Source organism: Pteropus alecto, unplaced genomic scaffold (genome assembly GCF_000325575.1).
Source record: "Pteropus alecto unplaced genomic scaffold, ASM32557v1 scaffold3, whole genome shotgun sequence".
NCBI lineage: Eukaryota > Metazoa > Chordata > Mammalia > Chiroptera > Pteropodidae > Pteropus > Pteropus alecto.
The window spans coordinates 63,681,591-63,698,746 of NW_006442484.1; the positions used below are offsets into that span (position 1 = coordinate 63,681,591).

The 17,156-nt window shown below is 40.1% G+C and overlaps 1 protein-coding gene and 1 pseudogene across 1 annotated transcript in view; both read left to right on the forward strand.

Moving 5' to 3' along the window:
- Positions 1–17,156, forward strand: part of LOC102895358 (aldehyde oxidase 2) — a 78,141-nt gene that overhangs the window by 43,737 nt on the left and 17,248 nt on the right. The window contains exons 24-30 of the mRNA XM_006921332.3: positions 3,873–3,959; positions 4,133–4,324; positions 6,595–6,822; positions 10,904–10,999; positions 12,839–12,967; positions 15,360–15,434; positions 16,169–16,221. Of these exons, the coding sequence (XP_006921394.1) occupies positions 3,873–3,959; positions 4,133–4,324; positions 6,595–6,822; positions 10,904–10,999; positions 12,839–12,967; positions 15,360–15,434; positions 16,169–16,221 (860 nt within the window). The remainder of the gene's footprint in view (positions 1–3,872; positions 3,960–4,132; positions 4,325–6,594; positions 6,823–10,903; positions 11,000–12,838; positions 12,968–15,359; positions 15,435–16,168; positions 16,222–17,156) is intronic.
- On the forward strand, positions 4,578–4,696 carry LOC112470863 (annotated as a pseudogene).

A 17,156-nucleotide genomic window follows, 5' to 3' on the forward strand; every position in this document is an offset into this window, starting at 1 on the left:
TGGGTAAGAAAAGAAAGGCTGCCCACCTCTGCCTCCTTCCTTGCACCTGGGAAGGGCTGCCTCTTCACTGTGTACTTAATGGATGGATGACACCCTCAAAGCGAGCTCCCTGGCTAACCTCAACCCACAGGCTCACTTATTCACTGTCCATACTGGGCACGGTGCTGGCTTTTCTGTTCTTTGTTCATTTTCTATAGCTTTTTCTTTGGTGCTTCCTCAGAACACCAATCAGCCTGCAAAGTTCAAAGGTCCTGCTTCCTTTGACAACTTCTTTATTGTTCTGAGCTAGGTCCCAAGGCACTTAGATATGTGTCTCCTTCCACAATGAGAGGTAGGAAAAGGCAGGATCTGAATTCCATCTCCAGTTCTTTCCATAATGAACCTAATTAGTTCATATTCCTATCAGGCTTTGTGCCTTTAAGACTTCTCAGACATGACTGCACACTAGAATCACCTGGGGAGCATTCAAATCCTAATGCCTAGACTGCCCCATACTGACCCAGACATCAGTATATTTTAAAACTTCCCCACTGATTCCACTGTATAGCCAAGTGTGGGGATTTGTGTCTTAAGCTACAACCTGCCATAGCACACACCTGTCGTGCATTAAGTGATCCCCAGAGCAATATTCCCAAATTGCTGATAATAAGAGTCTCCTGGGCTCATAGAAATTCCTGCCTCCCCATCCTAGACCCACTGAATCAAACTCACCAGAAGATGAACCCAGAAACCATACATTTAAATGATGCTCCAGATGGTCCTTACCATTAAAGACCAGGAAACCCCATGCTTGAATTGTATTTTTCAGTGTGTATCTAAAGACACCTGCATCAGAATTGCTGAGAAAAATTTAAATTCTAGGGCTCCTCCCCAACCTATTGAATCAAAGTTCTAGTGCTAAGGGCTCAGGAATTTGCATTTTTCACCAGCATTTTAGATGATTCTTCTGTACTCCTAAGTCTGGGAACCTCTACCCTAGAGATACAGAAAGGCCGAAGCTCCTAGCTTTCCCAGGGCCCAACTTGGCCAACATAGTAGCAGTCATGGGTGAAGACGAAGATGCTGAACCAGATATCCTAAGACGAGTGTTGGTCTTGTTTTTGTTGTTGTTAAGTTTGCATTTATTTGTTCACATTCTTTCTCCTTTGTAACTTAGTGGGGATATGCAAAATAACTGGATCTGGGTGAGCATCAAATTTGACTGGCATATGACATTAATCACTTTAGCCAGATCTCCAACTATCGAATTATAGACCACAGAGACAATAGTAATTTAGCAAGTTAGTTATACATTAATTTAGATCAATACCTAGCATTGAATGCACTCAATGAATACATATGGAATGGTTGCATGGTTAAATGAATGGTTGGATAAATGAGTAAGAGGGTGAATGGAGAATGGAAAGGTAGAAAGGTAGGTAGACAGATGGGTGGGTAGATAGTTAAATGATGAGATGAGTAAATAGATGGGTGGATGCTAGATGAGTAGATGGATGGATTGGAGGAGGGATGGGTGAGCAGGATGGAGAATCTAAGATTTGTTTTCTTTAGAACTGGTCACCCCATTCGCCTTGTTCTTGATCGGGAGGATGATATGTTAATAACCGGGGGAAGACACCCATTATTTGGAAAATATAAAGTGAGTATTAAAGATGAAATTATTAAAGATGAAATTATTAAAATTTTATTTGAACGATTTTATCCTTTTCTGTTATTTTGATTTTGCTAAATTCTAAAAACAAACAATAGTCTTAGCATCTAAAATACTTAATGAGGATACTAGCATATGTGAATACGTATATAATTTATGAGGAACTTTTAATAAATCTAGTGTAGAATTATGAAAAAGTTGGAGGATAAAAATACAATTTTGAAAAATGATAAAAAATGCTATTGAAGGAATAAGAATTTACATTAGTGGTTCCCCCAAAGGCAAAAACAAAAAAAAAAAAAAAAAACCACTAAAAGAAGCTACAGACATTGTTATACCAAAACTTCATTTTTACAAGTGTTGCCGCTAAGTGATATGAAAGTGTCACAAAAGTTCTTTGCAAATAGAAAAAAATAATAATCCCCTAACAAGTGAATGTGGTGTTTCAAACCACATTCCTTGCATTTTTATGCAACTATAGCATAAACACTATTAAAAATATTTGTTGACATCTAGTTGATAACAATACTACTTTCAAATCTATGACTGAGTTGTTGGGATAGTTCTAATATAATGTTTCCCTGTCAAATATGCTTTATTTGGGAATTGCTTATTGCATACATATAGCTAGATTTTCTATCTGATTTTTCACTGCCTTAGATTACCGAATTGTTATATTCCCTGTATTACTAAACTCACAGCTTTCCAGACCACAGCACAATTTTATTTCTTCCATTGGCATTAGTAATTTTTATCATTAGAGAGAAACGAACCATAGTTGGCCACTAAACTTTTTATTTGCTTTCAAATGCACAGAAATTAATACTAAGATATATTATTTTCTTCTAGTACCAAGAGCAATGTAGAGGCAGCTCTGGGATTGTGGCATTTGGTGTTGTGGTGGTTCTTGAGTTCTTTGGTTTTGGCCTAGATTATAAATCAGGCTTTATTTATATTATTGTCATGAGATTGTTTAGTACTAGTACTTACTAAAAAGGTCCTAAATGTAAATATTTTGGTAGTTATAATAATATAAAATATAATTTAAAAGAGTGATATAATCAGACTTTTTTAATCCAAGTTTTATTTTATTAAAAATACATAAGTTTACTTCCAATATAATAATATTATGTCTATATGTATGTATACATCATTATTCAAACTTAGCTAACAAACTTTTGCTTGGTTATTTAGAACTATTTGTAAATTAGCATAGTAGAAGTTTATGTGTGAATAGGTTCTTTCGAAATTCTTGAAACATTTATATTAAACAGTTTAAGAATTCTCTCTGCTACCATTGCTTAGCAATCTTTTCTTCATGAAAAGTCAAAGATAAACTTCAGCCTAGCATTTGTCAAAATTACCATAAATTCTGAATTTGTAGATTTTCCTACATGTCCTAACTGCTCTGGTTTATTATCCAACATTTCCCTTGGAGTAGATGACAATAATCATATAGCTGGATGGTTCCATCCGTTGTACTTATCTCCATTTTCAGAAAGGCAAAGGGACCAGAGCCAATCCTTTTTTGGTAGAACTACAACAGAAAGTGTGAATTTTTCTTTTCCATCTGGACTATACAGACAAACCGGTCTAGGTGGGTGGGAGGGGCGTGGCAACTTCAGGAAAATATAAGGTGCCTTCTGTGAGCCCCAGTAAGAATAGCAGCACTAACTCACACTTGTTAAATCTGTAACCAGTGGCAAAGCACTTCACCAGCTCAGTACAAAGAGAGTCGTCACTCCATCACTCTGTCACTCCTGGGTCCATTCCCCTACCTCAGCTTCTGAGGCTTTCCTGTAACAAGATGCACTGCGATTCATTCCAATACATGCTAGAAATTCTAGAGACTTTTCCACGGGGGGCAAACCACAAACTAAACTAGAAAGACCAGTAAAAAGTGAAGGAAAACCTTTCCAGAATAAGAAAGAAGAGGATAGCAATTTTATGTGGGGAGATAAGCAAGAGCTTTAGAATTCTGTACTGACTATGAAGCCAGAAAATTACACATTGAAAGGAAAGGGCTCAGCAAAATTCAGGTCCGAGGAGGTCTATGTCAGCCAAACACTGTAAAACAAGGGAATAGCCAAGTGTGGGACACCACCAAGCAAACAGGAGCAGAGTCTGTCTGAAGTCCCCCTAATAGTGGAGCTGAGCTGTAGTTGCAACTTTGGCATGTAAATTTTAAACACATCATAAAATGTCCATCATTTAATGACAGGTGGGATTCATGAATAACGGGCGAATCAAAGCTCTAGACATCGAGTGCTTCATTAACGGAGGATGCACACTGGACGATTCGGAGCAGGTACGTCCTTGATCGCAAATAGAAATGCAGAATTTCTAGACAAGTCTTCATTGGACAGCATGTGTCCTCAAGTACTTACCAAGTTCCACAAACAGTTCAACTCAGTATGTGACTTTTAGAGAAAAGGGGGAAAAAAAGTGTCCAATATATGTGAATATCTCCTTTTACTTTAGGTTATAGAATTTCTTGTACTAAAGCTGGAAAACGCGTATAAAATCCGTAACCTCAGGTTCCGGGGCCGTGCATGCATGACAAATTTACCGTCCAATACAGCCTTTCGAGGATTTGGCTTCCCACAAGGAACCCTGGTGACAGAATCTTGCATCACAGCTGTGGCAGCCAAATGTGGCCTTCTGCCAGAAAAGGTAGGATTGTAATCAAGGTCTCAACCAAGGTTGCTGAAGGATCAGACCAGGTGGGGAAAAACTACTCTGGGAAAAACCCTCAAGGAATCACTCAGATTAGCCCTGGCTCAGAATTCAAGATAAACTCAGTACTACCTAAAAGAACTAGGCTCCCTCCCCTATCTTCCACCCTCCTTGTGCAAAGATTTCTCTTTGTCTTTCTTTCTTCTTTTAATTTCTACACAAACAATTACTCTTTTTAAAATTCAAACCCATCTATGGCCATGCCACCCTGAACAAGTCCGATCCCATGTGATCTCAGAAGCTAAGCAGGGTCGGGCCTGGTTAGTACTTGGATGGGAGACCACCTAGGAAGACCAGGTGCTGTAGGCCTAAAACATAAGAGATTGTACGCTGACAAGGTCTTTGCAATCTGTGAGGTCAACCAAGGGTTGCCTCGCCTAAAATAAATAAATAAATAAAAATAAAAATAAAATTCAAACCCCACTGAAGTAACTAAAGTGGAAAGTGAATGTCCCATTTTTTATCCCCTCATCCCTATTGTTTGAAAGTAACCATTGTTAACAGTTTCGCATTTATTTTTCTAACCCTTTAACTATGTGTGTCTACCCATCTGTATTCATGCACACATACATAAACATTGATGTCTGTTTCTATGTGCATGTATATGGTTATTTACCAAAACAGAACCATAATAAACACATTATTCTGCACCTTACTTTTCCTACTTGACCATAGGTCATGGCCATCTTCCTGCGTCAATAGCATAATCTATTTCATTCTCTTTCATGACTTAATAGTATTATGTAATATGGATGCATTGTAATTTATTTAGCAACTCCATTACTGATACACATTCAGGTTGTTACCCATTTTGGTCTATTAAAATGATGGTGCAATAAACATCTTGGTACAGATGTACCAAGGGTTTATCTTTGCACTAGTGTGTTATCTTTAGGATAAATTTACAGAGTGGAATTGCTGATGTAGTTGAAAACTTTTGAGAGATACTGCCAAAAGAATGCCCTCCAAAAATATTATTTTGTGCAATATTTTAGAAGGTCCGCAGTATGCTAGGCCAGAGAGAGGCAGCCTCTGGCAACTGAGATAATTGCTGATAACACCTTTCCGTTCCTCATATATTCCAATCAGACCCCAGCCTACTTTTTATACTTCTATCCCATTTCTTCAATATAGACCCTCTACTCCAGCCAGGACTTTCAATGTATTGTCCTTTGAATGTCTTTGTCCCTAAATTAATCAGGGATTTGTGATGGTCAGGATACTCCCTACACAAAAAGAAACATCGAAACACAGAACAAGGAAGACAATAGTTATCCTAAGAGAAGTCACATCAAGTGTTCTATGGGTACAAGGAAAAAGACATCACATTAGCTTGGCGGGAGGGAAGTCAGGAAGAACTTTCTGAAGAAGATGGCACTTGAGATAGGCCTTAAAGAATAACAGGCCCAGATAATGGCAGGGTGATCAAGGCAAGTGGAACAGCTTGAACAAGGAAAGGCAAACTCTTTCTGGCTCAGTTTCTTTATCTATAAAATGAGGACAAGATGACTCGCTTCACAAATTCTTGCAAGAATCGAATGAGTTAGCATTTGTTAAAATATTTGTTTTCATAAACTGGATAGTATTATTCCAGTGTTGCTGCTGATAATAATAATTATTTTATTTGTGGTTAGAGTGAGATGGGGATAATGAAAAACTCCTGAGCATATCCCAGTGGATTCTTCTTCGTCAAAAGTTGCAGGCTTCCAGGAAATGACACACCCATAATCAAATACATTTTTAAAAAGATTTGTCCACACATTCCAAAGGCAACTGGAAGGCTTAGAGAAGATTTGCTGTTTGCATTAGCTGCAATGCTATTCCTCTCTAGCAGAACAAATCTTCAGTTATGACAATAAAACTTTGCTTTTATATACCATCTATCAACTCTGCTCCATCTATGAACCTTGTGGGGGAAAAGGAGACTCTACCTCCTTAGGCTTTTCCATCTCATTGCTCTTCACAGACCAGTCACTACCACTGTTCTCCACTTCCAGGAAGGAGAGACCCTGACTGGTGCTTTGAAGAAAGATGAGAAATAACCTCTGTTGTTTTTGCAAAAGCACATGCTTTCCAAAGAAAAAGAAAAAAGACCCTGTCTTTTCTCCATCAAAGTTTGTGCTTTAATGGGGAAGCTTGTCAGGTCTCTACTTTGCAGTCAGTTTCTTTCGTACCATAACTATTGATCAATTTTCCATCCATTTCAGATCAGGGAGAAAAACATGTACAAAACTGTTGATAAAACCATCTACAAACAAGCATTCAACCCTGAGACCCTGATAAGATGTTGGAACGAATGTCTGGACAAATCTGCCTTTCACAGCAGAAGAATACAAGTGGAAGAGTTTAATAAAAAGAATTACTGGAAGAAGAAAGGCATTGCTATTATCCCCATGAAGTTTTCAGTCGGCTTTGCCGCTACAAGCTATCATCAGGTAAGGTCCTATATGAGAGAAATAACCTTGACTTTGGGAGAGTGTCACATTTCCCAGGGCACTGAGCCCCTCTACCACCACTACTCATAGCCCCTGGGTGAAATGTACAGAACTCTCCTGAGCAGCCCCTGCATCTGCAAGCACTTTCAACACAGTGCAGTAGAAAAATGCCTCAATGACAGAAAACATGAGCAGCAAACCTAAGACCTGCAGCAGCGTAACTGCCAAGATGGAGCACTAACCTCGCCCCAACTCTGAATTCCCTATTCAAAAAAGGAACAGGAGCCCACAAGGCCTGTAGTACTGTGCTTTCTGAGCTCAAGGGACTCATGGCTTGAGGGCTGCTCCTGGTCTGTGCCCTAGACCCCATGACAACACTCCTCAGTACACCCTAAGTCTTAGGCAGAGAAGTCTTTCTGTTTTGCCCTGACCAGCTGGCTGTTTCAAGCCACATCTCTCAGGAATCTGTGTCAATCCTGATGGGGAAATGGTGGAGGGCCAAGAATCCTCCCAGATAGGTTTGCAAAGGAAGAGGAAAGTCATTCACAGGTCCTATCCAGATGGGAGGAGGGAGGGCGGCATAAAGATGAGTCCATTGAATAGCACAAAGACTGATACAGACGTGTCTTCCCAGGAAACCCAATGGGTCATACACAAGAAAGTTGTTTAGAAAACTGAAAAAAGTTGTTGCCTCCCCATGATTTTCCAACAAAAGCAGAAACTCAGCAACTGAAAAAATCTTTTAACATGCATTAGATCTAAATCTAAATCTAAAATCTAAATCCAAAAATGCATTAGATCGCCCTTGTGTGTATACCATTGAAAGCATTCTTCCAATTATACCCAACTACTGGCAGCCAATAGACACACACACACACACACACACACACACACACACACACACACACACACGTACACATGCACACACACGCACACACGCATGCACGCACGCACGCACACACCACAAAAGGTGCCCTGTCAAAAGAAATCTTTCTTAGGGAATGAAACAGTTGTCCTAAATCTCTAATCAACTGGAGTCACTTGGCCCTGCCACTTCCTAGCTGTGTGATATTAAATAAGTTATTTAACCTCTCAGAGCCTCAGCTTCCTTAATTATAAAATGAGAATAATCATCCTCTCTCTCAGGACTGAAGAGGATTCATGAGAAAATGACTGTTAAGCACTTGGCAGGCTTCCTGGAACACCATGTAGTTATCCAGGGCAGCCCATCCCCCGCCCCAGGAGCTGTCAGACACATCTCTCAGGGCTGTGGCTCCCCTGGCCTGGAAGATGAGGCTCCCTGACTCCTGGGTCACACTCCTGTTCAGGTCCAACGTGCCCATTTTATAGAGGTGCAAAAAAGTTCATTGTCACGTCTACAAGCTAGATTGAATCAACAGCTAGGGCATAAGAGATCCTGGATAGATGTCTGTGTGGTCTTTCCTCTGACACCAAATGTGTCTTTTCTAAACCAGTTCTGTAGTTCTCCAACACAAACTGGGTAACCAACAATTCAGCTCAATTCTGACATTAACTACTTAGAGTTAGCACAGACCCCACATGTCGAGGGCTGAGTCCCACACGACTGCCCCAATTTCAGATGCCAACATAAATTGGGTGTCCAGGCTACCCGTACTTCTGCCCAACTGACTACAAATTTGGGAGTTTCCACTACTCATCCTCTCAGGTTTGAATATTCCCTAGAACTCACAGAACTCAGGAAAACACTTTATCAGTTTATTATAAAGAGTATAACAGAACAGCCGTATGGAAGAGATTCATAAGGGAAAGTATGGGGGTGTAGGGCTGTCATGCCCCTCTCTCTCTAGGTGTGCTGCTCTCCACCTTGTGGATGTGTTCACTACCCCCAGAAGCTCCCAAAACCTTGTTTGGGGGGTTTTATGGAAATTTCATTACATAAGTGCAATTGATTAAATCATTGGCCACTGGTGATTGAAATCAATCTCCAGTCCCTAACACCTCCCTGGAGGTCAGAGAGTGGAGCTAAAAGCTATGATTCTCTAACCAGTGGTTGATCTTTGTAGTAACTCCCAACCCCACCCTCCACCCCACCTCACCCCAATCTAAGTAAGTTTCTCCCACGGTCATCTCATTAGTGTACAAAAGTCGGTAAATTTCAAGGGTTTTAGGAACTCTGTGCTAAAAACCAGAGGCAAAGACCACATATTTATTTTTTATTGTACCACACCTCCCCTCACCTGTATGGCTGCTGCTCACCTAAACTATAGCCTACTTCCTACTAACTTCTCTTTTCACCACAAAAAAAACCTTTAAATCAAGCAATGACTTTAAGTCTCCATTTGAAAGGCCTCCAGCTTCCCCACAGAGTTCCAAATTGATGTTCTCAAGAATCACCAGGCTAAGAACTGAAGCCTGTTATTCCAGGTCAGCTGATGACTCACAAAGCTGGAACACCTACTCCCTAAACTAGGTATAGGAGCACTGTCCTCAGAGGGAGTCAAAAGTCCCACAGTGAATAAATACTATTATTAACACCTATAAGCCCTGATGGCCAGGACCCTCTCCAAGCCATCCTGGGCCTCCAGGCATCTCTGGACAGAATAGACTGAAGTCCTAATTCTTCCTCCTCCTCCTGGAAGAAAAAATACCACATTTCCATTTGTCCAGTTTAACAAACCTTTATTTAGTGTCTCTATGATTCAGCCCTGCTCAAAGTTCTCTTCAGGACACAAAGATGAATGAGGCCAGGTGCTTGTCTTCCAAGAGACTCTTACAGAAGAACTTATCACTCCCTACATTTATTTCCTGTGGCTGCTGTAACAAAGAACCACAAACTGAGTGGCTTAAAACAACAAATTTATTCTTTCACAGTTCTGGAAGCTGGAAGTTCAAAATCAGGGTCTCAGAAGGGCCATGGTCCTTCAGAAGGCTCCAGGGAAGAATTTTTCCTTGCTTTTTCCAGCTCTTGGTGGCTACTGGTATTCTTTGGCTTGTGGCAACATAACTCCCGTCTCTGCCTCTATCTTCACATGGCCTCTTATAAAGCCAATGATCATTGAATTTAGGGCCCACCCTAATCCAGTATGACCTCATCTTAATTAATTACATTTGCAAATAAGGTTACATTCTGAGGTTCCAGGTGGACAGGGATTTGGTGAGGGGACACCATTCAACCCAGTATACTCCTTTAAGAGTAAGTGCAGAGAAGGGGGTCACTGATCCTTCCCAGAGGGGAAAGAGAAGTGTTCAGGAAGCTTTAACAAGAGTAGAGACCATGAGGTGTGGGTCTGAAGGCTGAGGAGCGGGCCAGGAAGAGAGAACAGCATCAGCAAGAGCACAGGTCAGACAGGAGCACGGGTAAGGCCAGACATAGAAACAAAGCAGGAAAAGACAGGGATGAAACTGGAAGAGGACAAGAGGCCAAACCCTACAGGGCCTCATACTATAAAAGAGAGCAGGGCTCTCCCTTCAGAAACTCCCTTACAGGAAGTAGGGGAGTTTCTGCCCACCTCGCCCAGAGGCAAACCCTTCTTGCCTTCACAATTCCATTCAGTCGTCACTTTGGGGACCCTTCCCTCAACTCACAGAAGCAGTCAGATCTGCCCTCCCAGGTCCCCAGGGCCCCTCGTGCCACACCCCTTTATTTCACAAGTCATCCTGAATTCTAATGACTTGCTTTCCAGCCTGGCCCGGCCTGCACTGCGAGCTACTTGAAGAAGAAGCACATCTTGTTCATCTTTATATATCTAGAGCTGAGCCCAGGTTGGCACATAACACGTGCAAGTACTTAAAAATGTTTAATTCGCTAGTTGAGGGGTTTGCCAGAGATTTTAAGCAGGGGAAGACTTTCAAGTCATTGGAACCAATACTCACAACTCCTGAGTATCCAAAGGAACTCCTACTAAAACCAGGTTCCTAAGTAAGAATGTTCTTTACAGATAAACTTTTTACAAAACAGAACTAAGCCCCAGAATCCTACCAGGAAAGCTTGTCTCTCCGACCCACCCTGCTCTGTGAAACTGGTGTTTTATGACCTCATTTCCTATACTGAATCTCACTAAACATGCACTGAGCTGTGCCTTCTGGCTTGTTTTACTAGGCAGCTGCACTCGTTCATATCTACACAGACGGGTCTGTATTGGTCACACATGGAGGCAATGAACTGGGACAAGGTATTCACACCAAAATGCTACAGGTAAGACAAATAAAATTGCCATTAATCTCTCCATACATTCTTGACATGACTGACATTTGGCACTAATTTTAGGGTAAATAACAACTCCCTGTGCTGAAACCCTAATATCTTGACTATTTAGTTAGAAAAAATTTTACATATCAAATAGAATAGCAGAAATTGCACACATATGCGAATACTCTTAGAACTTGGCCGGTGGTTGTTAGTGAAAATACCAGTTATGAGCCCCTGGAGCACTGTGGTGGTTGTGCCATGCAAGCTTACCTAGAGTAGGAGTTTCTCAACTTTTCTATTTTGAGACCAGTATGTATAATTTTAAATGTTGGACAACAATATTAGGTTGCTAATATATTGTTTTAACTAGTAAGGACAAGTATTTCATCAACTGCAATTGTCCTATAATTTTTAAAGGATATTTTAACATATATACATGCACACACAATGTAGGAAGATCTATAATCCAAGCGGTAAAAATAGTAATCCTTTAAGTTGAACAAATTTAACTTTCTGACTAATTTGCTGGGTTGTTATAGCGCACATCTGCAGCCTTTGATTATCCAGCCCCTCAGCTCCTTTGGACTACAACTCCCACATTCCCCATAGTTCTGGAGAACTCCTCAATTCTCATACCTTTTAGCCCCATCCCCCTCCTTGCCCCAACTCCTGCCACAGATATAGGCATATGACCCAGGTCTGGCCAGTTATGGTTCCTGAATCCCGCTGGATGCAGGGACTGGTCTGGGAAGAAGGCACATGACCAAGTAAGGCCAATCAGAGTCCTTTCCTGGGATTGATGTGTAGATCTTGGGAGAAAGGAACTATTATTCCCCTGTGGTTATTTAGCTACTACACTAGAAGCCAGGAGTTGTCAGAGACAATTCTCCTGTGCCATGAGAAAGTCTGTCTACTGTTGGAAATAACATGACCATCATAAAGAAAAGCAAATGTGAGAGGCTCTGAGAGGACACTGATGAGACCATAAGGCCCCAAATACAGACATACATGACACCAGTTCCATCTGTCCTTCCCAGTTATGTGAACCAATAAATTCCCTTTGGATTTTCATCACCGAGAACCAATAATTTTTTTTTTTTCATTTTGCATCTTTCTGGGGAATTTTAATCATTGAATGGCCTTAGTCTGAAGATTGGCATTTGGGAATCTGCAGACATCTGGAGAAAGTGTTTTTGGAAAGAAAAGACAACATCAGCCAAAATAATGCTTTTTTATTTTCCTTCCTTACCTCCTTTTCTTTTTATTTCATTTCTTCTTGATTAAAAGTCTTCATGTCCACATGCATCTGCTAAAGAAACTGGAAGGAAAAAAACAGCAAAGAAAAAAGAATGAACAGCAAATACTAGAGGAATATAAGAAAAGGGAGAGGAAGCTCAAGTTAAGGTGGGGGTGAGGGCAAGAAGACAGGCCCTCAGGGTCAATCTATGTTTTTCTGATACTGATACCAAGAGATTTAAAACCGAACTCTGAGTCAGTCAGTCCAGACTCTGGCTCTCTTCCTGCCACTGCCACAAAATAAATCTGAATAATCTCAACTTGGCCTACTCTCTACACATGTAAAATTTAGAAAAAAGGAAATCCTTAACATCCTAAATACACTAAATTTGAATGAAAGAACCACTGTGGAATATTACTAAGAAAACACTTTAAAAATTAGCATAAGGCTCTCCTAAAAAGTGGTTTTAATTTTTATAAGACACATTATTTTAGACTTTAAAGGATATCCTGACCATAATAAAAATAGTAATTTTGTTATTAAGAAAAACAATGACTCAAATCTTCATAGAACTCTGCTGAACTTGAAAATATTTATTCTTCTTATAGGTGGCCAGCCGTGAATTAAAAATACCCATGTCTTATGTGCACATCTGCGAAACAAGTACAGCCATGGTGCCTAATACAATTGCTACAGCAGCATCCATAGGTTCAGATGTCAACGGCAGAGCCGTGCAGGTGCCTCCTTCTGTCTCTTTCCTTGGGTACTTTTACCACATCCCTGGTTTTCTTAGCTGGATACAGACACAAATGGTTGGCTTCAGAGAAGTCATCTGTGTCACTAAACAGGCTTGGGATAACCAAAATGTCGAGAGTGTGTGTTAGTTGAAGTATGCTAACTGAGGTGACAAATATACCTAGAACATAATGGCTGAAACACAACAAAAGTCCTTTTCTTGTACATATAACCATCCAGAGTGAGTGTGTGGTCAATCAAGCACCCAGATTGATGGCAATTCCTCTGTCTTCAACATGTGGCTTTCAAGGTTGACCTGAGTGTCATCATTCCGGTGACCTGGAGAAGGGAGGGAATGTGGAGGCCAGACCTGGAAGTGATGCAAGTCACTTCTACATATCACCCATTAGGAGAACCAGTCTCAGGCCACAGCTAACTACAGGGGAGTTTGGGAAAATGTAGACTGGTAGGAAACTATATGCCTAACAACTATGGAAGAGGAGACTGAATTTTTGTGCATAGGCAGTCTCTGTCCCTGGGAGATGTGGAAAGAAGAAATTTGAGTACCAAGTAATACAGAATTATGCAAGTTTTCCCTGACACAAACAAGTTCCTGCAAGCAGGTCAGCAGACAGAGCCACAGCCAGGTAGATATAGTGCAGTTAAGTGTCTACATCAGTGGAGTTCTACCAGAGTACTCATTCTTTTTTTTTTGTACTTATTTTCTAACCGATATTAAAAAAAAGAAAAAAAAAAAACCTGACAAATTTTTACTTTTTCAGAATAGAACCATGACTTCATAGTCCTTAATTCAAATATCCGATTGCATGTACTTTTGAAGTAATATCTATTTGTCATGCATCTGTTATAAACTCTACATTTTTTCCATTGGGACATTGTGGGGGAGCATATTCCCTCACTCCCAGAACACTGCACTTAAGCTACCAAGAGGAACCACCTTCAAATCCATCTTATCTTTGTGCAGACACCCCTTAGGGGCTCAAAAACCAGAAATACCTTTCACTCAAAACAAATGTGTGGAAAATCTCAAATTCATGAGATCCAACTTTGGGTAGAATCAAACACAAGTTAAGAATAGCTCAGTGTGTATGGAAGTTGTCAGCCCAAACTAAGCATTAATCCATCTTCTGGGACATTGAGTTTTACGTTTCTGTTTTGAGTATCAAAAACTTTGTAGATCTAGGTTATTAAAAAACAAAGTTAATTATATTCTCACTTCATGCTCAAGCAAAGGCCATCATTGTGTTACCGTTGCAGCAATCAGAGTTTTGGTAACACACAGGTCTTGGTCCCTATCACTGATGAAAAAATAAATTTTTACTCTATGACAATTATGAGAAGTATTATTTATTAAAGGCACGTTTTGAGGTAGGAGACAGGTCAAGCCTAAAACTGGCTAACCACGTGGAAATGAAGACACAAACCCACTGGGGGAACGGGTTACAGCCAGGGAGGAGAGAGAGCTGTAGCAATGCAGAAGTGGGAAGGTCTGTATTATATAGAGGCCACAGTGGGTGGTTACAAAGGCATTCCTAGGTGATTGGCATGATTGATTGACACTTGACTGTTATATAACTCTTTGTCTAGTAAGCATATGCTTACCCAGAATTCGGTCTGTTATAATTAGATTCATGAACTTCCGAGTATAAACGTGATATTATAATGATAGTATAATGAGACTGAGATTGTGGGCAGGTTAGGGTAGTACCTTCTGCACACGCATCTGTGGCCAGATTAAACCAGCTATAGGTTTATGGCCTTCCTGTCCTTTGTCTCCCAGGACAGGAGGGATTCTCAAACTACCAGTAGGCTGTTATTGGGGCGCCTCTGTGCTGGGACTCCATTCCTTTGTTCCTCTGTCGCTCATGTCTGACTAGCTACCTAACAATTGCAGTAGTTTGATGGTAGACAGAGGGATGGACAGAGAGTCGAATAACATTTCAGATCCAGAAGGGTAGTGGCATGTCATTGTTGCAGATTGGAAAACACAAATTTGAATGAAAATAAGATGTTTTGTTCTATTTATTTTAACAGCTGGAAAATACAAAAGAAGATATAAGTCAAAAATGTAGAAAAAGAGAAGAAGAAGATATTAAGAACATGAATATTTTTAGAAAGGGGAACTGAGAATAGAAATTCATCTTAGCCTATATTTTCACAGGAAGTGAACTAGGAAGGGAGAAAATCCTCCAGTAACATACTCTTCTCAAGGTCAGGGGTTGTGTTGTTATGGTCTCTGTGTTCCCAGTGTGTCAGTATCAGCCACTGCATAAGCATTCATGGACCTAATCAGTTATAAATAAATACTTTTCTTAACAAATCCTAACCACTGAGTTCTTCTCTAATGGAGATTCACATCTTTACTCTTTTAAGAATGCTTGTCAGATCCTTCTGAAACGCCTTGAGCCCATCATTAAGAAAAATCCAGATGGTACATGGGAGGACTGGGTAAGTGTTCCATTTTTTTTTGTTACTACAAATGAGAAAACCCCCCAACCCAGTGCTGAGAGCACCACGGCCATGCACAGCCGCGCCCTGTAGAGACAGGTCAAGAGTGAATTTTTTTGCCAAAGGGCAAGATCACCAAAAGTTGAGACTGCTTCCTGATGTATACTAGGTATGTATTGGAGAGAGCACACATGGAACAGCATCACTAAGAGGTGAAATGGAAACGCATAAAGAATACCCAGAAGGCCTTACCCACCCTGCAAAGAGGAAAAGACTGAGACTTCCTGAGCCACAAAAAAATATTGAAGTTCAAGTAGGGAGGAGGAAAACTAAAAGCCATAATTGCTATTGAGTAAGTCTCAAGGGAAATGACTCATTTAATCCAGTTTTACAATACCCTAGATATTATTTCATTAGCACAGTTATGTCACTTGCATACACAGTAACATTCTAACATTTAGAAATAAAGCCCTAAATACCCTGTGAACTAAGCCTCTACATTATGGATGTGCAGCAGTATTCTACTTTATTTGTTTAATTCAGACTTCTGAACTTAGTCAGAAGGAAATCGTTAGTGTACCAGCTGAGGAAAGAAAATATTATGGCGAATTCTATTTTTGGTAACAAAGCACCAACAACAATGATTAGATGTCAGTTTTGATACATAGGATATTTTCATTTTCACCTATCAAATGGTATATATATATTTTTAATTAAATGTGCCCATTCTACAGATAGAAGCTGCTTTTGAACAAAGAATCAGTCTTTCAGCCACCGGATACTTCAGGTAAAAATTACAATAATGTCTTGACATAACTGAGAAAATATGAGGTAACCCAATCACTCTGGGCCTCAGTTCCCTCATTTGTAAAATAAGTTTTCATTAAGTGATCTTTGAGGTCCCTTCTAGGCTCCAAATTTTATGACTTCACATAGGCCTTTATGCTATATTCAAAGAAATATTGAATAATAAAAATACCTCTATTGGGAAAAATAATTTAACATGACTTATGATATCTAATCATTATTTACTTTTCTTTATTTTTGAAAAAGTAAAGAATAATATTCTTTATTGTGAATAGTAAAAAGATATCATTAGAAATAACTTGCACTCAATTTTACAAATCTCCCTCCATTTACCATAAAATCTTTCTATATTGAAGCTCCTTGCTGGGCAGGAGGAGATGAATAAGATGGTCATCACCAGTCGTCATTTGTGCCATGTCTGTTAGTGGGAGGCCATCAGTAAATGCATGTTAACTGAATGAAGCACAGAGAGGAGAGCTGGTTATCAATTTCAGGAAGTGTTTGTATGACATTAGTTTAACAATCTAGTGAAGCAAACCACCAAACTACAGAGGGGAGTGGGGGGAGGGGAGCTAGCAGTAAAGCAAATGCTCATGAAGAAAGAAGGAAAGTGGACAGTAACAGCCCAACCCAGTGACCTGTACATAATAAGTTCTAAATTCTTGAGTTCAGTTACCCAAAAAGAGAGCAAATTAGCTCTCTAGCTGAATACATCTTCCATTATACATTACTACATTAAACTACCAGCCCTTTTAACCAGCAGGAGGGTCCCTCTGGGAATGCTGATAAAATTAGTTGAGGTTCTCAATGGGAAGAGCTAAACCTCAACCTTTAAACCATCGAGATACAGACATCCCGTGAGGTCTGGACCAAAGCAGTCTGTTGGCCTCTCTCTGTTTTTGGTGTCCAAACTGC